Consider the following 26,170-nt stretch of genomic DNA (forward strand, 5'->3'; position numbering starts at 1 on the left):
TCAGCGTGCAGTTTTAGCATTCCTGTGCTTATATGTGGTATTTCTAAATTTCAATACCCAAATATTTCTGTTGCCTTTCTCTTGCTTTAGTAAGTTTGCTCTTGCAGCCTCTCTTTTTCAGAAAAAAAAATTTCCTTGAAAGCTAACTTGCCTTTTAAAGAAGTGGAGGGTGTGGATTTGATCTAACACCAAAAATAGGGGGCAGGTGAAGTAGCTGGAATTCATCAGGAGGCTGGAAAAAATCCATCTCATCCTGAAAATATTTCTGTGTAGAAAAGTTAGGATTTCTTTGGTCCTGAGAAGTGCTACCCATGCCATTTGCTCAATAGGGCAATGTGGCTGCTGGAGAGAAATGCTACTGGCTCTTTGAATCAGCACTGATGATTTGACTTGCTACCCAATGCTTGAGCTGAATATGCTGAAGGGCTAAATGACTTCTCAACAATTTTCAAACCATGAACCAAACTGTGTTGGATCATCTAAGTCAGGTTCCTGTAAATCAGTGGATGATTCAACACATTCAACTTCAACTGATTTGAACTTATGTGGTGTAGCTGAACTTACATAAATAATAGCCTTTATATTTTGTCTTTTCATCTTCCAAAATTGTTGATTCTAAATAGGAATGGCCTCCTTAGAGGTGCTGATCTGAGCACTAACTTGCTGTTGTAGTCACAGTATTAATTTTTTTATATAGTTCAAAAGACACTGGGACTGGGATCTTCTATTCTTTCTGTACCAAGTAACTGCACAGAGGAAAAAAATAATTCTGTTGATGCCTTCAGTTTAACATGAGTCCACTCACTATAGACATTTCCTTAGAGATAATGGCATAGTGTTACTGCAAGGGACAACTAGCAAAAGGAACAGTTTATCAAGGGGTGAGATGAGATCTCTGCCACTGAAAGATTTAAGTTCAAAATCTACTCTCATAAAAATAGATTAAAGAGAGAGAGGTCCTTTGATTTGATTATCAATGATCAGCCAAGGCATGTGTGGTTCATGTAATCTATAAACAATTAGCAGATGCTGGGTTTTTTGTTAATTTTCTTGATGAAATATGGATAAACATACTGCAATATTACAGTTTTAATCTCTGAATTGGTATTCAACAATTACAAACAATAGAAGAAGCCAATCATGTACTCTGTAGTACTTACAAGGGGTATAAATAGACATCATAAAATCAAGTATCTCAGAAAAAATCAGTACTCATTAGGAGTCAAAGCAGAGGCTTATGTCTTCTGAGTGCTATGGTGAATCATGTCTGCTGCTGGTGGTGGTGATGGCTAAATGGGGAACTAGAAAGAGAAATCAATGAATAAAAATCATTTTATGTGGTAACATTTTCTTTTATTTCTCTCTTTAGAATTTCACAAGTTATGGTAATGACAGCAATGTCAGTGTAGTGCTGGATGACTTGGCAAAATACAGCCATTACACTTTGTGGTTAACTGCAAGCACAGCATTTGGAGATGGAAACAAAACTAGTGAAAAAATAGATGTGTATACAGATCAAGACAGTAAGTTAATAACTCTTTTAGTGCTCATTGTATATCAGGGTTTTTATTAAATATTTATTAAATATTGTCTAACTTAAAAGTTATTTTACTGCTATGATGGCAAAGTTTGAAAAATACCATTAAATGTATTTTTCATGCTGCAATATTTTTCTTTGCAAGGAAGGCATTTTGATCTGAGTCTTTCAAACTCTAGAGTACATAGAACATGGAGCACAAGCCTCTGTGGATACAAGCAATAAAATGATTGTCTTAAGCTTTCATTAAGACTCTTTTCCTAAACAAATTTAACAGAAATGATTATTCATATATACCTTCAACCATTTTGCTTTTGATATTGAAACACAAATTATTTTTAAAAGTTGTAAAAAATGTTGCAGCTGACTCAGATTAATTATATTTGAGCAGTTATTTCTGGTTGGGGTTTGGATGTTTTATTACTGTAATCCATGCATTTAATTTTTTGCTTATTATCTCTCATAGTCCCAGAAGGTTTTGTTGAAAATCTGATCTATCAAAACATTTCCTCATCTTCTGTAAATGTAAGCTGGCTTCCACCATCCCAGCCAAATGGCTTAGTCTTCTTTCATGTTTCTCTAAGTTTAATGCAACTGGGAACCAGTAAGATATTATCTTTCCTTACTTACAACACAAGCATAATTTTTGATGATCTGGAGAAATACACTGATTACATTCTGAAAATCACACCAGCCACTGATAAAGGATCTTCTGAACGGCATACTCTGAGTCTTCACATAAGAACTGATGAAGATGGTAAGACTTTTTATTAATTCCTAAAGAAATTATTAAAAAACCCAAATAGCTTTCTGAAAGAAAAAAATGGTTTCTTTTTCTTGTTTCACTGAGTGTTTTTGTAATACAGTGACACAAACAACTGCCGCACATTTCTATTTTAAGACTGTGAAATAGAATTTTTCATTTCATATTTCTCTGAGATTATAGTTGTTTTTCTCTTTCTTATTTCTTCATGTAGTCCCAGAATCAGCACCTGTAATGAAAACATTTTCAAATCTCTCAACTACCTCAGTTATGCTTTCATGGGACCCTCCTGTTAAGCCAAATGGTATTATAATACATTATGATTTAAATTTGTTTGGGCCAGAAAGGAATAGCTCGTTCTCTACTACCAACAATTTTATCATTTTGGAAGATCTTCTGCCATTCACATTGTACAGCATTTATGCAGCTGCCAGAACAATAAAAGGACCTGGTCCCTCTGCTGTGCTTCAGTTCTACACAGATGAGTCAGGTGAGCAAATTCAATTATAAACAACTTCAAAATATCAGCTCTATTACAGCATCCATCTTAGATCTGAGCATCAGACCTGTTGATGTGAAGGATTAATATTCCATTGGTCTGTGAGTGAAGAGCTTTCAGGCGAAGGAAGCACTGCAAGGCAGGGGTTTCCTGAGTGCTCCTCCTCCTGCCACAGTGCACAAGAGGAGGTCACATTCTGTGCAGGATTGCAAAAATAACCCCATGAAGAAATATCTTTTGCCTTTGGAATGTGTTAGTTTGCAAATGCCAGGGATTTTGAAGCAAACAAAAGAACCTTTCTCTTCATCCCCCATGTAATTGAAAAATGATAAAACATGGAAATATTTCTGACACATTCACACAGTTCTCCTGGACATGGACCTCCTCTCACCTGCATGGTAAATTACACATCTTATAAATGTATGATGAGTTGTGGTCCATATATGGGCGGAGGAAGTAAAGTGTATTGCATTCCAGTTATATATGTAATGTGACTTCTGAGAAATGTCTTAGTTCTGACAGCAGGGATGTTTAAGTGACTAATAGATTTGTTAGATCTCCAAGAAGATCCCTTGCTGACTAAACATGTATTCTGGATTAATGGAATTTGTTTCATGTCAAAGAGGAAGACAAAAGATTGAAATAGAAATGAAGTACTGTTAGCTTGAGTTCAGATACAAATGTTAACAAAAGTGCCTATGTTCTTCTGCATGTACTATTTTGCCTGAAGTATTTGTGATTTGTCTTTTGCAGTGCCATTAGCTCCACCCCAGAATTTGACCATTATCAACTACACCGCAGATTCTGTGTGGCTAAAATGGGATCCAAGTCCTCAGTCAAACGGTGTTATTATGAGATATAATTTTAAGATTTATCAAAACAACACTGAAAAACTGGTTTTTTGGGTATGTTTATAATTAAGAGTGTATAATCTTTTAAAGTATTTTTTCATGCTTTAGGAAAAAAAAAGATATGGCAAATATTTTAAATGTCTGTTATGCTCCTAGAATTTTGAAGTGCCTATAAATTCCTATTTGCTAAGACAGTTTATTTTCCTTCCCACTGTACCTGTAACTCAATTTTTCAAATTAAACAGGAAAAATAGTTTGGTTTTAATGTGCTTTGGGCTTCTAATGTTTTACTGACAGTGAGATTTATTACTCCTACTTGGTGCTTTAGTGTAAGCTTGATGTTAGAAAATGACAGAAGTTAATTGATTTGTGGCTACCTTTGTTTAACTATTTAGTACCTATGGACTTTCAAGATTCAAAAATTTTTTACTATCTTAAAAAATAGTAAAAAACTGTTAAGAGGTCTTCATTTAAAAAAAATATCTAAGAATAAGAACTGAGTAAGTTGTAACTGAAGTAGATACTACATAAATGTTCAGGGCCAGGCTGGGTGAAGCTCTGAGTAACCCAGTCTTATGGAAGATTCCCTGCTCACAGTATGGGGGTTGGAACTGGATGGTCTTTAAAGGCACCTTCCAACCCAAACCATTCTATGAATCTATAATTTTATGATATGCAAAATTTTTAAAAGGCTTAAATCTGATTGCTTGGGTGGCCTCAAGGAATGTTCCGTGAACTGCAAAGGCAGCAAGCTGAGGTCAGGAATGCATCTCAAGCTTAGAAACTATATAGTGAGCCCTGTTCATCTGAGATACTTGTAAAAGCTGCAGGAAAAGACAATGCTCCAGTGAAGTCTGCTGTTATTCCCCATTGTGGAAGGAAGTTTCTTCCATAATGCCTGAAGGCCACTATGAGCATGTGAAAGAGAAACAGTGGATTCTACAGCCAGATACCTTTGGGAACACATTCTTAGGGTAGTTTCATAGAAACCACCAAAGATCTGTAAGGAAACAGAAGGTGAAAGGGGTTAATGTGAAGCTGGAGATAATTTTCAGTATTTGAGAGCTACTCTGATTGGAAGATGCAAAACTATGGCTGTAAATTTTCTGTTCATTTCAGTAGGTTCAAGGTGAAGGCTACAATGTTTCTAGAGATTAATTGTGTACTAATAATATTTCCTTCCTTAAGAACATTTCAGGTTCAAACCATGAGGCAAACATTGTTGGATTAGAACCATACAGCCCCTATTTCATCAGTGTCTCTGCGTTTACCAAGCTTGGGAATGGCAACCAGTTCAGTAATGCTGTCCACTTTACAACGATGGAATCAGGTTGGATATGACTTTTTATAAGCTGTCGTTCTGGCAGTTTTAAATACATTTCTATTTGTTTTCCTTGTATGATTGAACAAATGTCTTCCTCTTCTCTCCAAAGAAAATATAACCTAATACTAACTCATTGTCTCTTGCCTGTGTAGCACTGATTCATATTCCTATTGTAGCCTAGGTTTGAAGTCTGATTTCGGAAGTGTAGAATTAAAAATGTCCTCATCTGAAATGAGAGGCTTACATGGCTACTATAAATCTTTTAATAGCAACACAGATAAAGGGAAGAAAATTAGATAGGTATCAGTCTTTGCAGATCAAAGCAATAATTCAGATCCCTGTGAAAATAACTGAAACATTAGCAGTATCAAAAGCAGCTGGATAAAAGATTGGCAAATGAACTGGAAATTATATTAGACAAATAGAAATTTTTAAACTTCTTTTTTTTTCTTTTTAGAATTTATTTTAGGAAGGAAGCTAGCCACTAAAAGTGAAATACATAACATTCACTAAAGAGAACCCGTGGGTTTATGAAACTGGCTGTTGTGCAAAACCAGTTTTGCGCAACAAAACTCCTTTTCCAGGTCAGAGCAACCCCTAGGCTCTGTAAGAGCTGTCAGTGCCAGGAAACAAGCATGGGTTAGGGGGCTCCCAGGGTCCTCTACACTGTTAGCAAAGGGAGCAGATCCCAAAATAAAAAGGTCCCATATGATGACTACATGTCTGCTAGGTTCATGCTTCCAGTGAAGACACTTTCCAGAACCAGTAAAGAAGAGTTTCTGGGGAAGAGTTTTGAAGTTTATTGTACCAAAGAGTTACAACACCGTCAGAAATCTGGACCATCACTGAGTTGTTTCAGTTTGTCTGTTGGAGTCAGGCAGCTGAAGGTGGTCCTCCTCAAAAGCCATGATCATCCAGGAGTTGTTTCATTTCATCACTGACATTCCATACTTGTGTTACTTTCTTTATTTCTCTTTAACCAGTTGTTCATAAATAATTGGTCTATTTTCAAAGTGATTGTAGGATTATCTACCTTCACTAATTTTTATGAGCATTTAAAAAAAATTCTTTTGCTACAACCAGCAAATAGATGGGAAACAATAAGTTGAAAGAATTGATATGAAAGCTCTGAAATCTGCCCAGTGACTTCTGTACAGAGAAAAGTGCAGAAGGGCCTGAAAGAAATAAGGCTGACAGATATATAAGAAAACAAATAAGGAACTTCTACTGTTGATGCTGTTGCTATGTATATGGAGTAGGTACATACAGTATGTATACTGTGTATGTTATAGTACACTGTGTTTAAAAAGACATGGGGGAAATATGAGCAAAAAGTTTTGTTGAGGAAACAAAACTGAAGCCCACAACTAGGAAGAAGCCAGATAGATGCCCTCTTCTCTCTCAAGTACTAACATGAGTCACATTCATAGTAGTTGGAAAGGAACCAGCTAACGAGGACAAAGTTATAATTTTGTTCTTTCAATGTGTTTTTTTATTAATGTCTGACACTGCAGTGTTTGACTCTTGCTATGAACACCGTGTCTGCTTCTCTAATGATACTGTTGTGTGATTACAGTTTTAGTTGCATGCACATGTTAATCTTTGGTGCCTGTGTGTCCTTTAAGTGCCAGATGCTGTACAGAACATTCGCTGTATCGCCACGAGTTGGCAATCGATCCTAGTGCAGTGGGACCCTCCTGCTTCTGCCAACGGCATAATTACACATTACATCATAGCAGTCGAAGGAAATTCTACAAATTTTTCATCTTCTGGTACACTGCATACTTTCAGAAATCTGCTTTCCAACGTTACTTATCAAATTAAAATAAAAGCTGCAACGTCTGCTGGTGAGGGTGAAGAACAGATATGCAATGCCAGTACACTTCCAGAGAAAGGTAAATAATTATTCAAGTAATTTTTTTCTTTAATTTAAATGATGACTATGAAACAAGCAGAAATGGAAAAACTGCTTCAATACAGGCAGTTAAATCATTCTGTTGTTTAAATTTCTTGCTAATAAGGAACAAAGAGAAACAGGGCTTCCTCTTTGTCCTGTTATAGAACACACCTAGGGATGAGAATAAATTGCCATTTTTAAAAGCACAGCGAGAACATCTTTTTCTATGTGAGTTTGAATAGTTACTTTATTCATTTAGGTTGCTGTATAATATCTGCTTTGTTCCTAGAGTATTTATCATATTTGAGACTCTATGTCTGAAAAAGTTTTTGGGAGTGAAATTTTTGTGTTGAAATTTTGTAGGCTTTTCCTAACTGGCAGTGGTATGAATTCAATGGCAATAAAGCTGTTCAGAATTCAGGAAATTGAGAAGAATTTAGCCTCTACAAGCAAACTTTGTAATAACTGATCATGGGTAGGATTTTTTAAAGGAAGAAGGAAAATTGTGACCTAAATCCAAAGAAAAATGTAGACAGGTTTTCTGGCATCGAAGTGAAAAATTGTTACCCAAAGTCTGTCTTCCTTTTTCTCTACACACACACACTTCACACTTCACCTAATCTTGGCAGTGCTTTCACTTGACATGTGGAACATGGAGATGATATTCTATGCAAAATAGAATTAGTTCCATGTGAATAGCTGTGTACCTATCTTCTAAACTGAAAGTGGTGAGGAGCTCAAATCTGAATCCAGGAAGCACAGGCTTGTTTCAGTCCTCCAGTCAGGGATAATTGTTACTCTTGGGACTATTTCTTGGGATTTTTTTTCTTCTTTTGTGATAGTTAAATATAAAAATAAAAAAAATTATGTTAAGCTGAGAAACATCCAGATAAGATTTCATGTTTCTTCTAAATTAAAGGAGAAATAATTGCATTTAGCTCTTTTTTTTGTGTGTGTTATCTTAACTGAGATGAATTTATGCAATGGAGTTGAGGAGGTCTCTATTTCAGAAAAGCTGGGTAATTAGAAAACACAGGGGTGGGATGGAGGAGGGCTACTGTACCCCAGAGGCTTACAAACCAAACCTAGCTTTTGTAATATTTTATTACTAAGTTTTTGAATAACTTTAAAGATGAGTTGCAGCACTTGTATATACTTCAACAGAAAGAGTGAATTTTCTCAGGTCTGTCAAAGAATAAACACAAGACTGTGTCAGGAGCAGGGTTTTGGTTCAGAATGACAAATGAAGGGGAGCAGCTCGGCTGAGACATTGAACTCAGGGTAGCTCAGACTTACCCTTACTCTTAGATTCCCTGTTGCTAGCTTCCTGAGTGGCATGCACCTCCACTGCATCCCTCCTGTGGATCCCTCCACAAAGCCTTGGTCTCCCATTATGAGCTTTGATTTCCAAATTTCTTAAAATTAGACTCTGGATGTGCATGTCTGAATGAATCTAGACCACGTCTGTGTTGTCAGCTGAACTACTGCTGCTTTGGTTGCAGATCAAATGGATGAGCTCCAAATGAAGACGAGCCCCTTGCTGGCATATTTTGGTCAGCATTGTGAAAATAGCCAGGGTTGTACTTTGATGACTGCCCCTCCTCATGATACAGTCTATCCCACTAAAGCCTGGCCACATCTGTTATTTGAACTATGATGTGGCACATTCATACACATTTCTGATGAAAATTTTCTGCCTAAATTGGCTTCCTTGTCAACAGTTCCCCTACAAATGCTGCCAGTTTGTGATCCCTGATAGTCCCCTTCTGTCCAGAGCCTTGGCAATTTAAGACTTATGTCTTGTTCATCTGTCCTCTGGTTTGCTCAGAAACTTCTGTTCATCAGCAGGGCTCAAAATCCAATTTTGAAAAGGCAAAGGCATTGTTTAAGTATTAGACATGAGCATACTCTTACTCAACGTTTTACGGTGTTGGCTGGAAATAATGTATTGAGTTGAGCTGCTGTGCTCAATGTTAGATACATGTTCCTGCATTTCTGGACATTTCACAAATGCAGTCAGAACACTCAAAGCTTTCTTTTACACTGTGGCTGCTGAGGAGCCAACTCTCAGAGCCAGAGCAAGACTGAACCTGGGCATGGAGTTCATGGAGATAGCTGCCTAGGAGGGATGTTACCCTGTGGTAACAGAGGAGAACAGGAGACTTCCTCTGATCTTGGAGGATGGGGGAAAGGCTTCTAGTGGTGTTAAAGAAGCCTGACACCTGAGAAAGTTAATTGTTGGGATTTCTGAGAAATTTGGGAGTGTATATTTATTAGTCTTTGAGGAAAGACTGAGAAAGCTATGGATTAAGACTGGTAGTGTCCTATGGTCCATGTTATAAGGAGTTGTGCTAGCAAGGAGAAAAAAAACCACTTTATTACAGTCTTTATTTTGTAGCATTTGTTTCATGTGTCTTATCACTAGGAGCTTTCCTAAGTGAAGGATTTATACTACAACACGTGCTTTTTGCCACAAGCTCTGCACTGACCCTTTCTTGCTTCGTTGTTGCTTAGTCATATTTACAACAAACTAGTTATTATTAGGACATTTCTTTATCTGTGTGTTTGCATGAATTGTTTTGTAGTGACTGGATACTAGGAATTGGAGATTCATGGATGGGAATGGAAACAGTTTTATAGCTGTTGTCAGCTTCTTATTTATGGTGGTCTAAGATTAGTCACAGAATATGTAGCCAGCACTGAGTCACTGACAATGCATTTATTTCTGACATAAAGTGAAATCGAATTTGGCTCAGTGTCTCACTGCATAGCATTTGACCTTTAAATTCTTCGCAAGATTGTTTGCCTTTTTTGAGGTAAATTTGTTCATACCTGGGTACAATTAAACATCAATCATAAAACTTAAATTTATGAGGAGATTAGTAGTGTTTTTTGTCTAATCTAGCTCCACTGTCATGGTAAACCGCCTTTGTCAGGTTGCAGTATGTCATAAAAGCTGTCAGCTTTGTAGTGAAAGTATTAGTTTGTGATTAAATACATTATAAGGGATATCAAAGATAATATACTATACATACACATGCATAAATGAGTTAGGATTTTATGACTGAATATATATCCTTGTATTATTTTCAAGATAATGCACTTACTAAACTGAAATTTCATTAAGGTTGAAAGAATTTTTAGAAGCAAGATACAGCCATTAAACAGTAGGAATCTTCTCCAAAAGGCACACTAAAGCTGTGAATATTCAGTTAACTCACAAATCTGGGCAACTCACAAATCTGGGATAAGTGTCATTCAGTTTACAATAAAAATAGAACAATTAAAAAAACACTTGAGGTATGCAAAGCTTGAAAAGAAACCTGTTTCTGCTTTAAATTTTTTCATTTAGATTTTACTTTATTGACTTTTCACTGTTTTCTGAGAATATTAATCCTATTGATTGCAGTACTAAGACACAGAGAGTAATTTCCCCACTTCTCCCCCTTACTGCTAGTCATACCTGATATTATACCTGAGCACAGTCTAAGAAGAGGTTGAGGCCCCCACTGTACTCTGGTGACAGTCCTTACCATTTGTTTTCTGCTAAACAGAGATGCATTCATGATGACTTGCTTATAAAAGAAATATGGCTAGAAATTTGCCCAAGAAGTATTTTTTCATTTAAACTGGGCTTCATTTTCCAGGCCGTTGACTTGTAGCTTTACACAGAAGTATGCCTTCTGAATAAAGAAGAGCAGTGCCTAAAGGAACTGGTGATGGGAAACTTTCTCAGGTCTTTTGGCCTGGGGGTGGCAAATTAGCATCATCTTTTGTTACATGTGCACAAAATGTCTTTACACTCTGCACTCGAAAGGTTCTGGATTTGTATCTCCAGTATGCAGGTTCCCACTGGAAAGTGTGGGCTTTTTTAATCAGGACCTTTGAGAAGCACAAAGCATAGCAAGAGCCTAAAGCCTTCTTCACATCCAAGGAAATGCTGTTTCCTTCACCATAAATCCTTTTCTCAGGATTTGGCAGTTCATGACAGCTCTGAACTGGAGTTACATGATTTTCCTCATTAAGTAGTGAAGAAAATGACAGATGACCATGATGCACTGGAAGAATATTTAAACCCATGCCCTCAAGAGATTCTTAGGGCTGCAAGTAGGATGTGCAGTACAGATGGTTTGCCCTGGTTATCCTGAAGAATCAGCCTGCTGAAGAGCCACTGTGTTGGAAATGGCAGAGCTTCAGTGTCCCCTGTCACTGATGCAGGAAAGGGCGGTGTGTTTCACGTGTTCAATCCCTCCTGCAAATTCACATTTTGAAATTGTATTAAAGTAAAATCATCCAAAAATTTCAGAGTGAATTCTTTGAAACATTTCTTTCCAAGATGACTAATTTTTTTCCCAGATGTAATTTTCTTTATGACGTTTGGACTTCTTTACATCTTATGATTAGTTGTCTGGTCCAAATTTAAGTTGATGGCTTTGAGGCTGATGGGAAATCTTCACTAGAAAAATGCAGTATCAGTTGGTTGCTGCCAATGAAATTGTACTGGTGTGATTTTTATAAGGAGGTTGATAAATTAGATTATTCATATAGCATAGGATAATGGAATTTCTGTATTTTTTTGTAGGGACAACTCTGCATTACTATATAAGAAATGGTGGTGACATATATGTACAAAGCTGACATGTATACCATCTACAGGTCAAATACAAATGCTTACTGAATAACAGACAATGTTTTAGTTTAATGGAAAGCTGAACATTTAAGACTTGAGTACAGGTAGATTTTCACTACTCTTTTTAGCTTAAAGTAGTGCATTTCTCTCTATATTTGCATGATTTTATTTTTCAGTACTTACATTCCACAGTTGGACACTGAGGTTTCTAATGTGCTAAGGACTGAGAAACATGGTCCATAGAGGCTCTTTTAAGACGTGCTCTCAACTGTGCAATTTCCTTTAAAGCATGTCTGATAATGTCAGTCCTAAGTCATGGGAAAAATAGTATACAGTTTTTTACATTTTTATGTTAGCAAAATAATTTGAGTCCTATTCATGATGTACTTATTCATACTGAGCAGGACTTTGTATCATGATGACTCCTCCTGAAGTTAGCATTCTATACTCAAATAGTATTTAGTATGATCAGGGTTATCAGCTTAACCCATGGAACTCATTTGTGTAACTAAGCTTTCAAAATTTAATAGAGATAGTCAGTAAGAATATTTCATTTCTTTTCAGTTATTTCTATTTTCTGAAGACTTTTTTTGCTGTGTGCCCACTGCTGTCGGTTCTACTTTGTTCTTCACTTTCCTCCTATTGACGCTCTTAATACCGCCCAACAGACTTCTAGGCTGCCGCAGTCCTGTTAATCCAAACTCCAGCTACAAGCAGCTGTTCTGTAGGCAGGCTTTTTTTCATTAACTTTGTTAGGAACTATGCAATATCATATTACTTCTTCTGTTCACGGCCTTTGCAGCTGTAGTTGTTGCTTTCTACAAAAGTCTCCACAGAACACCATAACCTCTCTTTTCTCAGTAGATTTGTGTACGTGTCCTTTGCTGCCCTCAGGTTATCTTTGCATTGTGAATAAGGTGTTTTCTACCACGTGTTTTTTGTTAGTTTAAACCAGTTCTGCTGGCCAATTTTAACTTGATACGAGTCTTTCCACTGTGCTTTTTCTACCAAGAATTTCCTTATATTTATGTTATCAAATAAAAACTTACTCCAGAGCAGTCCACCAGCTTTGGAAGGACTGATTAGAATTGTAGCCAGACAAGCATAGGGCTGAGATCTGCCAAACTAACTTCTATTTAGGTGTTTAACTTTCTGTCAACTTCAGTGAGAGTTCAGGCATGTAAATAGGTTTTAGGAGCTTAATATCCCATGCGGATCTGATTTCAGTGACTTTGCATTGAAATTTAGGCATCATATGAACAATGGGAGATGAATCTGAAAATACCTCATTCCTCTTCCATTCCAGAAACTGAATTCACCAGCATTTCATGGTTAGCCTCTATGCCAGCTCCCTGGCTGGCTTTCAAAAGCTGAATTAGAAGCTATTAAATGGAAAATTAGGTGGAGTACATTGCACCAAATGTTTCAGACTTAGAAAAACTCCCTACTCCCAGAGATAGCTGAATTATAGTAAACATAATACAATAGGGAAACACTGTGAGATATGTGATGAGACTTAAGGGATCCTATGTATGATTCTTGGGAAATTTAAACTTGGAATTAGGATGAGAATTTCCACTAGCCAATCAGAGAACAGTCCTCAGCAATTAGTTTCTCACAATACCACAATCATAACCTTTCTCATGCCCTTTCTTTCAGTGCACCTTTCTCGAAATTTGGATTAATAATACAATTCCCATGAGGTACATATCAAATTGTCAGTGTATAAGAATTGATAATAAGTCTTTATACAGTTCCAATGTAACCTGCAATAATATTTGAAAAATATGCAGTTTCTGGCTTCCATAATTTTTAGTGTGAACAGTGATCACTTCATCATAGTTAAGTCATGTTTAGAAAATTTAAACAAGCTGCATGATTACTCTAGGAAGCATGGAATGGTTTGTTCAAATCAGTACCATCTGTGGAGAGAAAAAGTTGGGGGAATTTTAGTCATTCTTGAGGAATGGAAATCTGATTCTCCATGCTAGAGTAATTGTAATCTTCTTTGTATCTGTAACCCAATAGCATAGCTGTCTTGAAATTGTCTCTGAACACAATCACCAAGTTCAAGAGACACTGTGCCACTGGGTGTCACTGCTCTTCACTGGGGCCCTAGGACCAAATGTCTTTGATCTGCTCCAGTTTCAGGTCACATCTTTTCATTTGTTCCAATGAGTGATTACATTTATGTTTGATTTGCCTAGGTAAGGAAGGAGACAAAATTAGCTTGATTTTAAACTGACTAACATTTAAGGCTCTGATTCCATTTTAAAGGTCTGTCTAGGGAACGAGAGAGAAAATTTTACTGTGAATTCTGCTCACTGACTCTTGATTTTTAGGTTACAAGTATTTTGTTTATATAGGTCTTCATAAAGTGGAAAAAAGACAACAGAAAATAGTTATCCAAGCTTTTGTGTGAAAGAAGAAATGCTTGTCTGATTGTCTGCTATCAGGATACCTGCAAGTTTATCTTTTAAAATGGTTGTTTTCATGTAGTGTTACTGGGATGATCCCAGGTGTTACCCTCAGCCTTGTGAAGATATGTGTGGGCATCCTCAGCATCAGTTGGAAAAAGGGCAGATAGAAAGAGAAACATCATTTCTCCACTGTCCATTCTTCCCCCACTTTCAGTGAGTTTGTCACTTTTCCAAATACAAGAGTTTTCCAAATACTCATAGAAGCTGGATTTATTAGAATTTTGTTAGTCTGCCAGAGAGCCCACAAATCAAAGCCACCACCATTTTGCCTGATACAACTTCTAGTTCTGTGAAAGCCAAACATCTTTTCCTTCTTTACCGCAAAATTGCTAACACTTGGTTATTTTTGATGTCATCATGCATGTTGAAAATAAGGGAACCAGGTACTCTCCTTAAGAAGGAAAGGCCACCGTGGTGTCTAGACCATGGGCATTGCTCTTCCTTTGTCTGTGACCAGCCTCTTTAACCTGCCTTGGTTTAGGTGCAGAGACTGCAGTTGTCCCAGCCAGGGCTTAACCAGATGCACATTTCAGCAAGTGAAAGTATATATTTCCACCTTCCTACTAACACCCAGCAACTAACCAGTTACTATCTGCTTTATGACAAACCCTAGTATCTGTATTGGAATATAGTCTAAGAGTAGTTTTCTATTATATCCCACATTTTATCATTATCATATTTGAGTGTATAAGAAGTAAAATTTTTGCAGTATCTTAACAGCATACATTACAACAAAAATTAGAAGATTTATGGAAGAAAAATACAGGTATTTTCTACTAACCATGTAGTATTTCTCTGCCTTTTTTTCCATAAAGTAGTAGTCAAACTAGGACATTTCTTGTAATTTACAAAAATAGCTAATACAGCTTATATAGTTTTTATGACAATATTGCAGTTATTTTTTGAAAGGGGGGTAAATTAAGTATTACATCCCCAAATCTGAGCAAGCAAGAATGGTACTGCATGTTTTGATATTTTTTCTACTTTCTGTACTTATCTTCATGCTAATAGCAGCAGAGAAAAACAACTTTAATTTTGATAGCATGGAGTATAATGATGGAAGTTGTCTTTAGCAAAGATTTTTTTAATATCGTTTGGTTTTGTTCTGTGTCTGGTTAGTGTGTAGCGAGATGGGGGCCTATGGGGCTGTTGCATGTTGGGGTGCTGCTGGGTACTTGTGCATGAGAGCTCAGTGGAAGAACAAGAGATGGCCTATGGTTCTCTGCCTACTCCCTCTCCTGCATACTCTACCTGTTTTGGGTTCATTTGAAGGGATTTTAATTTCTCAACCTTTTCATCAACACATCTTTGTCTGATTCAGAATTTATATTTCTTGTTAAATATCCATATTTGGTGGAGAAGTTTTATCTTATTATATTGTGATAATTTTAATAAACAAATTGTTGCAGACAAAATCAAACATCAGATATTCCCATAGGGCTGAAAGAAAAGAAAAAGGAGTGTTTTCTCTTCCCCAGTAACGTTGGTCTGGGATCCTTTTCCTCTTTATGTAAGCCTTGGGATTTCTTCAGTTTCAGTTTGAGGATGTATCATGTGTTTTTCTTTTACCAGTGATACCTCTTCCCCCAAAGACTCTAAAGCACTCTTTAAAGCTATGTGCACACAATGATTTCTGAGCTGATTTTTCTGCACATTTTTTTGCCATAGAGAGTATTAGTATTATCTTACAGAGTCTTAGAGATAATATTAGCTTTCTGTATGACTATGTGATATAGAACAAAACCATATGTTCAACTGGTCTGTGAAATCTGGGAGTACACTGCTGACTCAATATACACAGGGTAAATGCGTGTACATGTACATATCTGCACTGCTTCTGTCGCATGGATCTGAATATAACTTCATACAATAAGTGGAAGCAAAGTTTGTGGGAAGCTTATTTTATCTTTTATTCAGCTCTTTCTCTTAATTTTCTTGTAAAGCACTTCTATAATGCCAGATAAACATATTGCATGTATTGACACTTTTCATTCAGAAGGTGAAACAGGAGATTTACAAAACTTACCTTGATGTGTTGTGTGAGGATTTCACATATTAGCAAGAGAGAAGGAGATACATGAGTATTTCTAAATGAGGGCTGAAGAACCTCAGTTAGAAACCACAGTAAAACATGCTATGGGTTTTAGCATAGAAAAATAACTTTGTGCAATATTCCCTCCATTAGTTGAGACAGTGCCCCAAAAGTAGAAATAGAAATGTAACATCTCTCTAAACTGGTCCTACATCCCATGCCTGCAAGAATTTTTTTCTTTATTTCAAAAGCTATAGTTAACATATGCTACCTAAATATGTACACTGTGATTTATGCCATTGGAAGTATTGCTTATTAAACATATTAATTTGAATCTTGATCTTTAGATATGCTTATTAAAATATGTTTTCAACAGTGGATAAAATCATATAGTTGCAATCACTTTTGATTCAAATTAAGGTCTCTTACAAGTGTTTTAATCTATAGTTCCTAGTGCACCCAGAGATATTGTATTTTCCAATGTACAATCAACAAGTGTGACCTTGCATTGGAGATCACCAAAATCTATCCTTGGCTACTTTCAAAACTACAAGATTACCACACAGCTACAATCCATCCACTGCAGTGACTGGGAGGCTATGGAATGTATTGAATATGAGATGCATCAGTATTTATATGAAAATGTCATGGATGACTGGATAGAAGACACAGTGTATGAACTGAAAAAATACAGATGGTACAGATTTGCTGTTGCTGCCAGTACAAATGTTGGTTATGGCAGTTCTTCACCTTGGATTTCAACTCAAACCCTTCCTGGCTGTAAGTAAGGATGTCTGCCATGTCTCATAATGCTATAACAATGTGATGTTCATTTAAATAACAAGAAATCTTGTAGAAATTATTTCTTCATAGACCTACAATGCTGGTGAAGTCAATAAGGATTTATAGCAACTCTTGACCTACTATATATATGTACATATATATATATAAGATATAAATTGTGTGGTAGGTATACATACCTAATACTGACTGGTATTTCAATGTATTTTGTGTACTCTTTTATATTTACTGCTTATCCAACAGTATTTCAATCCTCAGCTGTACTACATGTGTAGACTTGGTAAGTCTGAATTTTTGCTGGTATGAGTTGATAGGCCATTTTTCAGTACAATTTCACCTGCGGGGTGTGCCAATGAAAAAAGTATTCTTTAAATTCTTTGACTAAAAGTCTGTTCATTAAGTTGTAAAACTTTCCTGAAATGCTGTTGTGTGTTTTTGGCAGTGGAATTTAAGCAATAGTTTCTGAGGGATTAAGATTTCTTTCTAAAACCATATCTGCCTACAGAGTTTACTAATCAGAGTAGCCATGAAACATGTACAGGATTGCCTTACCATATATTAGAACTCTCATGCCTCAGCTGAGGACTTCAATTTCCAAGTAAGAGAAGAGGTAGTTGTCATAAATAAGTCAGCACAAAATATTTGAGAGAAGGGGACATGAAACATAAATTATTTAGGCAGTTGTCATGGGAATATATGATCTTCCCTACCAGTTTGCAGCCAGCCTAGGACAGAGAATACCTGAGATCTGGCCTCTGTAGAACAACTGAGAATCACCATGGATAGCCTGACTCAATCAGAGCTCTTTTAGTAATTTCCCCTTTCAAAATAATAGTAATAATAATAATAATAATAATAATAATAATAATAATAATAATAATAATAATATTAAAGCTACCAGGTACTTAAAGAGCTGTGTACCAAGGACTACTCAGTGGTCCAGATATTTGCCTTGTCCCACTCAGGTTTTTATAATCATGTGATGTGTGGACACTGTGATAGTAAACATCATAAAAGCCTGATTTTTTATAAAGCTCAGAAGTAGTCCTTTGGATTGAGAATTGCTGGAATCAGCTGCAGAGTCATTCTCATGTGCACTTACTCTCTTTGTCTGGCATCTCATGGGGAAGTTCTGCCTGTAAATCAGTGCAACATTTTAAATTAAGAGAAAGAAAAACCCAACAAACTCAAATGGAGCAGAAAATAGATAACAGAAGTTCTCCACAACTTGAGCAACTCTTGAGCCAGCAGCTCTGGGGAGATTTCTTACTATTAAAATGATAGAACTCAGCTGCTGATGTATGCAAATACTTTTAAAAAATTGTTGCGCAGTTAAAAAAAAAGTTAGGGATTTAAACTGGAAGGGGAAGCAGATAATGAAAACACATATAACTGCATACAGTTAGGATGCTTTTTATGATTTCCTCTTCAGAGAGTGGTGATTTGGTTTAAGAGAGAGCTACTTTCCTATCCAGCCCCACTGAGAGGATGGTAGATCAAAGTATAACCATCTCAATAGGCTGCATGAGCCCTTTCCATTCCAATTCAGTGCTATTCTCAGCAGCAGGTCCTCTGTGTGTTCTATTAGATGGTTTACAAGTGGTGGGGTGGAAAGTATGAAGGTTTCACCAGTTCTTCCAGCCCAGTGTCTGGGGCTGCTGGCCTGTATCTGTGGTGATGGAAGTGGGCAGCAATGAATTTCCTGGGAGTTAGGCTGGTGACACATCAGGAGATAAGCTGCCTATAAAACACGCCGCTGTGGAGTCAAGGCAGCATGGCACTACTCCAAACGTCATGTCCGGGCACTGGTCATTTTCTGGGGTAATGGCAATCAGCTGAGGAGGAAAATGAAGACAAAGGTTACATGACACATCTGGGTAGCCAGCTGACAGCTCTGTCGTGCTTCAGCAGTGCTAGGAGCCTCCATGAGCACTGGCTGATCTTTAGCAAGGGCAGGTTTCTGGGCACCCCATACTTCTCAAAGCCTAATTTTTAGAATTGCTGTTAAAAATCTCTTCAGTTCTGCTCTTTCTTTTGCAAAGGCTACAGCCTATAGCAGGAAAGAGCAATTCAGAATGCACCAAGCAGAATCAGCACTCTGGGCAGCCTTGTAACAGAAAACAGGTGTTGATCTCCCTCTCCTTTCCCTCATGAACAGGGCCAAGCATCCTCTGGATTAGCCTGCTGATACACAGCCAATATACTTGGTCTGTTAGGGCTTAAGAGTGCTTAGCTGCTATGTAAAATACCCTGAGTACTTAGCCCATAAAATCAATGGGAGTTGTGTTTGCACATTTGAGGGCAGAAGTTAGGCACTGTTTCACTTGATTTTCAAGAAGTGCCTCTGTAAGACATTGTTTCTACCAAAGGTAAAGTTACTTTTGTTGTGAAATAATAGTTAAAGGATTTTTTTCTTCATAATTAATTGGGTTCTCAGAAATGTGTGTTTCTCTCAAGCCTAAAGAAAATATTCACCTATCACATTCAGAAGGTTATTTATTATCATATTCAGGAGGAGCATACAAGGTGAAATCTGTTAGACTCATTTCCCAGAATATAAAGAGAAGAAACCTGAAGAGCAGCAGAAATTACATAAAATAATTCCTAAATGTTTTTTACAAGTTCTGAGGATTTGATTGTTGTGCTAAAGCAGAAATACCTAATAATTCTGACTATCCAGGGTGTAAGGTGAGGATCTTAGCTGTCTTTTTCAGTTATTCATTATGAAGAATAATTTAAGTCTATAGGAATTATTTTCAAGATTCTCTAACTTATTTGCAAGTCTCAAACAAAAAGTAATGTCAGTGTTCTGTACTGAGAGTGGTTATAGAGTTACTCTGTGAAAATACTGTGGATTGTTCATGCAGCCCAGTTCTCACATCACACAGATAAACTATTCAGCCTTCCATCCTGCAGATTACTCTCACAGGAATTGTTTTACTGTCTCATAAAGTAGTGTGATGGCACCATTATTACTTAGCTGATTGATTGCCCAAGAGCCAAATCTATTCTATAAGATTAAATATTTCCATCATAACTTAGATTTATATAGATACCAGCACAGAAGATCACAGTGTTGTATCACAGTAAGGGAAAGGGCAAGAAATGTTTTCCATAGCTATGGAAACTTTGTTCCTTCACCCCTACACTTACCCCAAGTTTCACTTTTATGAGGAGAACAAGATTGGCTGAACTAAGGTTTTCTGAGAGAAAAATAATCGTGGAGGGTCAGTGTTAGATGGAAAATGAATGACAGTGAGATCACTGACCTCATTTTAGATCTCATACAATTACACAATACAATGTTTTTGGTAAAGTGCCAAGGCCCCTAATGCCAGGATACACTGAGGTACAAAGGAAAATCCCAGATGTTCCAATGTCCCATGAAGGCCAGGACATACAAGCATGGGGCAGAGGGTTATGCTTCTCTTTTCAGAGCCTTCTTTCCCAGTCCCTGCTGATACCCAGTTGCTTGGTACTATTAAAGAAATGTTTCTGTGTGATGAAAAGCAACGAGATTTCATGTCTTGTTATGTGTTCTTTCTTCTGGAAAGCTTTGCCTGGGAGAATGTGTTTCTCTTTGTTACATTTCCTCAAAAGTAAACATTTGAAAATAATTATGGGCTAATATAAAATCTAACTGTTCAAATCTACATAAAAAGAGATGATTAAAAATTAAATAACTGAAGCACACACTTTATTTTTGCTGGGAAAGGGAAAAAAAGGAGCTGATCCTAACGAAACTGGCAAGCATGAATTTCTGTTAGAAAACTGGAGTATTCAGTCTTATTTTTGAAGATTATGCTAAATGATGGGCTATCCAGACTCATCTTCAAACCAACACACTTAACTGCTGCCTTAGCATCAGGACACAGATGGATGGGAAAGATGACCCTGACCTCCATAAGACCCACATTCCTGTGCAAGGATAGAAGCATGATAATCAGGAAATGATGGTTATTAGTTACAGAAAATGCATTATTGTGAAAACCAGGAGAAAAGTGCTTATGAGAGGAAGTGATTGGATTATGGGGGAATGAGAGAATAAGACTAGGTCATTCCTCCAGAGTAAATTGCTGTGATTTATAAGAGAAAGGGGGTAGTGATATCATGGCTTCATACTGACCAGATTCATTTCACAAACAAACCTAAATCAGAATGCGGCAGTCATCCACTGAATCAAACACAGATTAAAAAAAATATGTTTTTTGTAAGACATAATACATGTCAGATACCTTTCATTTTCTGGTTTTCTCCCCAGTTATACATGTAGTTTCAGAAAATATTTCTACATTTCAGTATTATTTGGTTAATGTCTGATATTTTACTTTGCATAATGAAAATAAACCATGTATTAATATTTAGATGCACTTTAGACAAGTAACTTAAATATAGCATAGTCAATCAGAATTTTCTTGCAAATATCTACAAATACATCAAATATAAACTGCATATTGAAATTAACCATAAAAGTAACTGCAGACTGTATAATTTGTAGATGAGATTATGCTTTAAAATTATTTCACACCATCTAATGCATAACTGCAGAGTCCATTAGTTCTATAAAACACCATGGAAAATGGTCTTTGGAAACTTGGTTTGTATGAAAACTAAGGCCCAAGAAGCTGTATATATATGTATATATATATAATTTTATACTGTTTTTCAGAAATTTCCTTTTGCAATAAAGCTGATAAATATCATTGCCATAGTTACTAGAAGCATTGTTTACACTGAAAGGGTGTTTGGTAACAAGCCTGACATGCATTACCTGAAAAATAGAATTTGTGCTTATTCTAATTTTCAGGGACAATGCTTTCCCTTGTATTTTGTTTTATTTTTTGCTGCTCTCCACTTGACAGCCAGCCTGCTCTGAGCACTCTCCTCTTTTGCCACCCCCCATGTGCACTCACAGTTCATTCAGTTACACTCCATTCATTTGTTCCATGCTCTTCAGTATTTTTGGGGACTGCTTCCAATGGTTGAATTTGATCCTGCCTATAAAGTCTTGTATATTCCTGCTAATCCCTGCACGGGAATCTAATTCCTGTATCCAACATCCCAAATTCATTTTAGTACCTTACCTAATCCCAAATATTTCTCTTTTATTCTGCAACGATGGTGCCAAATTTTCACCTTCATAGTGCAAAATTTTATTATTTTCCTCATTAATCTTTCACACATAACTGCAACAGCTACATACTTCTTTCCATGTTCTTTTCTTTTTCCTACCCTGTTCTTCCTGAAGAACTAAGTACCTTCTTACATCCTCCAGTTTTTTTCCTCATTTAGCCCTCTTACCTAATGATTAAATAGTGGAAAACTACATATTTATGTGTTAATCTTGTTTGAGAAAAGAGGCTGCATCTTCTGATTAGCATAGCTATGATCACTTTAGTAATTTTTTATAATATACTGTTGACTGATATGGATATTTTTGTGGTAGATTGAAAAGAAGGCACAATGAAGGCAAGTTGTGGAAATATGCACAAATACTTTTTTGTTTTTTACCAGGCTGCTCAGTGATACTTTCCACAGTTGTCCTTTTTTTGTTGTGCATCCAAAAGCAAGGCACCCTGGAGCCAAGTTCTGTGATTATCTACAAATCTGTTGTCATTCTATTCCAAATTTAATTTCCCTGAAATTTAAATGGTTATTATGGAAAAATAATACAATTTTCTGAGAATTGCTGAGTTGTTATTATGATTTTATAATTTTCTTGTTCATGAATAAGAAATAACTAGGTTAATTCACATATCACCTCAACAATTGGAAATTTTAGGGAAATCTCATTTCTTAATGTGAGCATTCTTGCCCACTTGCAATTCTTACCACTTCTTTTGTTTGGGTTTTCTGTATTTTCTCAACATGCTAAGAATATATTGAAAGGAAATGCAGAAAATTATTTCTGCTTCTACTTTCTGATACTACTGGAAATTTTTTCTAGCATTCAGAATTTGATGTCTTTTCACAATTTCTTGTTCTTGGAATGATTCATTTGACATAAACAAATATACTTGACTATTTGTATAAATATTTGCATATATTATGCTTGTGTCATGTGAAATACTTATAAAGAACTTGTATTTAAATAACCCCATAATCTCAATTTGAAATGAAGTCGTAGGCAGTCTATACTCTAGAAAAATTGTAGTGGTTATAATGAAAGATGTATTTCTAAATCACATGGTGTGACTTACATATGAAAAAAAAGAGAAAAATTATAGTTATTTAAGCAGTGTGTAATCTTAATTGTGAGATAAAGTTTTATTTTCAAACCTCTACTGGCCTTTAAAATTATACTGGGTTATTTTTTGCACACTTTGTTGGCCATGATTCATTCACATATACTTTTTTTTTCCTACAGCTCCAGATGGTCCTCCAGAAAATGTGACTGTTTTAGCTACATCTCCTCACAGTATTAATGTCAGCTGGAGTGAACCTGCCATCATTACAGGACCAACAAGCTACCTCATAGATGTTACCTCAGTAAGGCAACCCTGTTTACTCAGTGCTTATACAGATGGTTGGGGATATCAATACCACAGCAACAGAAATTGCAGGACAGACATAAGTGGCTTGAAAACCATTTAAGTGTGTCTATTTCCACAGAAATTCCTCATAAGAATTAATTGTACATTTATTCATTTATTAATAGGAGATAAAATCATTGGTTCATATTAAAAATGTGCTAATAAGAGATTAGCACATTTAGATTGCAGGGAAAAAAGTGTACCTGTAAATGTACACAGGAGAATAGTAGTTGAGCTTAGTGGAAGTGGACCTCTTTTTAACCATAATGACCTTTTCTTCTTCAGAGGAAGGAAAGGTTCATCGCAGTGATTTTACAAACCAAAAAAATGGAGAGCCTAGCAAAAGGAAATTACTTGTACCAAGTTACACAGCACCAGAGGGCAAACTTTAAAGTCAAGCTAGATTTTCCACTTTGCACTTGGTGCTCTGTCCATCAGATTAGTCCTATTTTGGTAGCACAGTAATAACACTTCTTTCTCCTTGATCTTTATAACCAAAAAAAGCTGACATAAGAGGAAAACTCTGGTGGCTTTTCTCTTTTCATCCTCTACTGCACTTACAAAACTCCTTAAACCCACCATTAATAAATCCCATTTCCTGCCCTGTGGCAAGATAGGCATCTTTCTAAGTTCAAGCCCAGGAGAAGTAGAATATAAGTTCCATGTTCTGCCAGGAATTATACAGACAGGGCTGTAAGTGAAAATAAAAAGTAGCTTACCAGATGTTACCTGAGCAAAGTTGCTGTTTACAGCTTCAAAAATTTTGAATCATTCTGTTTTGTAGTAGGAAAAAAAAATTAAAGTCTATTTCAAACTATTTAAGGCCTTTAAACACAAAGTTAAGTTTTCTGAGAAGAAAGTAAGACTGTGTGTCTATATTTAATTTTTCTGAATCTGTCATAAGGATTACTGATCTGCTAATATATTAATGCTGAGCTATTTCTGCTATCAAAATGTCTAAGGATATTAGTAAAAAAAAAAAAAAAAACAAATATTTTTAAACTACTCAGAAAAGTTTCAAGAAAGAGTAATGTGTAGTCCTGTAATATTCTCTTCCTCTAAGTTCATTGTACAACATGCAGAGAGAAATGTGCTCAGTTCTGAACAGGCTTAGTGCAGCAATAGAATGGCAGGATGAAGGATGTATGACAAGGGGAGGACTTATAGTGATGATTGCTTGGCCCAACGGGTAGGTCACTAAAAACTACATAGCAAGTTTTATTTCCTCTCTAATAAAGTAAGAGAAGACTTCTTCCTTGAAAGAATTCCTGTCATTTTTGACTAAGTAGCATTTTAGTGCATCAGCAGGGGAACATTTCATGGGTTTTATAAAACTTTAAAATTAAGTTTTCAAAGCTTGAATTTTTTGGGATTTAATATTTTATCAATTTGCATTGAAACAATTTCCTCTCTGTTTGATAATTCCAAAGTTACCAGTGATATCATCTCAATCTACACTCTAAAAATATATAATATAAGTTATAATAAAATTCCTGAAGGAAGATGATCTATGGAATGTTCTGTTGTTCCGTGTGAACTTGCCAGCATTTGAAAGGAACTTAAAAATTCTTCACTTTGGAGAAACCGTGTTTACAAAGTGAATTTTTTGGGTTTTTTTCAAAGTATATTTTGAAAGACTTGTGTTTATGGATTCCCTGTAATTAGATGTTGTCAGTCTGGCACTACAGGTGCCAGTTCTGGAGAATTTTAGTAGACAAACCTCTTCCTTCCTAAAGACCAGTAAAGCTGTCCCATTCTTTCTTGGTGAAATTTTTAGTATATATTTTATTGTCCCAGTGAGAAAGTTTTATGAAGACTCCAAATTCCACAAACTTCCAGTATGTATAATTTTACTTGTTCTTATTCTCAGCTGAGTATCTTTAAATATTTATAAAAATAGCATAATGGAACAGAATAATTTGGATTTCTCCTCTGTTATATACTAAAAGTTAATGATTAGTATTCATAACTGAATAGGAATATTAGGATTCTGCTTAAATTACTAGGATGTGCCTTGCAGCTTTAAGGATCAGAAAAGCTAAAAATTACTCCATTATTTTTCCTCATAGTCATGTTTTAGTTTGTCGTACTATAATTCTGAATGAGTACTTCTGAATAAAATATTCATGGAAATAGGTAAGGAAAATGGAATTTAACCATTAAAATTCATGGAGAATAGAAATAAATTTAATGATGTAGCGCTGTGATTGTACTTTAGCTGTTGGGTAAATATTTATATGCCTGATTCTTGATAGTCAGAAAGAAGAAAATGTTTCAGCTCTTGATGGCCATCCCAGGAAATGAATGTCTGTGTAATTCATCAGAAAGTTTAGTTCAGGTTAATTCTCAGTGGGGATATATGCCTATCTGTCAAATAAATGGTATGCTTGAGCTGTTCTAATGTTTTATCAGCTGCATTTAATACAGATTTTGTTCAGTGGGAAAACTACTGTACAGCTACCTAATTCTCTTTTCAAATTACACACTGAAGAAACAATAATAAAAACATTATTAACTGAAGCAGTGGGAATATACATAAATAAAATTTTGTAATTGATACTTGATGAAACACTAGAAAAGCACCCATTTTTTCCTTTTTATTGTTTTTGAAGATACCCTTAGAAGTGATTAATTGGATATAAAGTCCAACATAGGAGATTTTTCTACAGAACTACAGATTATTTGAGATGTAAAGATCAGAAGTATCCACAGTGTAATTCAACCTGTAGCCTGCTCTAACACAGAAAAAAGTGTATCTAAAATATTTCTCAAAAATTATTCATTGTCTTTTTCATATAATATCCAGTGCTGAAAATTGCTCAG

The 26,170-nt window shown here is 36.0% G+C and overlaps 1 protein-coding gene across 1 annotated transcript in view; it reads left to right on the top strand.

Moving 5' to 3' along the window:
• The window catches only part of PTPRQ (protein tyrosine phosphatase receptor type Q), a 99,480-nt gene that overhangs the window by 34,916 nt on the left and 38,394 nt on the right, over window positions 1-26,170 (top strand). Inside the window, exons 20-27 of the mRNA XM_059472321.1 lie at window positions 1,370-1,523; window positions 2,004-2,294; window positions 2,515-2,790; window positions 3,553-3,704; window positions 4,839-4,980; window positions 6,600-6,869; window positions 16,461-16,793; window positions 23,182-23,303. Of these exons, the coding sequence (XP_059328304.1) occupies window positions 1,370-1,523; window positions 2,004-2,294; window positions 2,515-2,790; window positions 3,553-3,704; window positions 4,839-4,980; window positions 6,600-6,869; window positions 16,461-16,793; window positions 23,182-23,303 (1,740 nt within the window). The remainder of the gene's footprint in view (window positions 1-1,369; window positions 1,524-2,003; window positions 2,295-2,514; window positions 2,791-3,552; window positions 3,705-4,838; window positions 4,981-6,599; window positions 6,870-16,460; window positions 16,794-23,181; window positions 23,304-26,170) is intronic.

Source organism: Ammospiza nelsoni, chromosome 5 (assembly GCF_027579445.1).
Source record: "Ammospiza nelsoni isolate bAmmNel1 chromosome 5, bAmmNel1.pri, whole genome shotgun sequence".
NCBI classification, from domain to species: Eukaryota; Metazoa; Chordata; class Aves; order Passeriformes; family Passerellidae; genus Ammospiza; species Ammospiza nelsoni.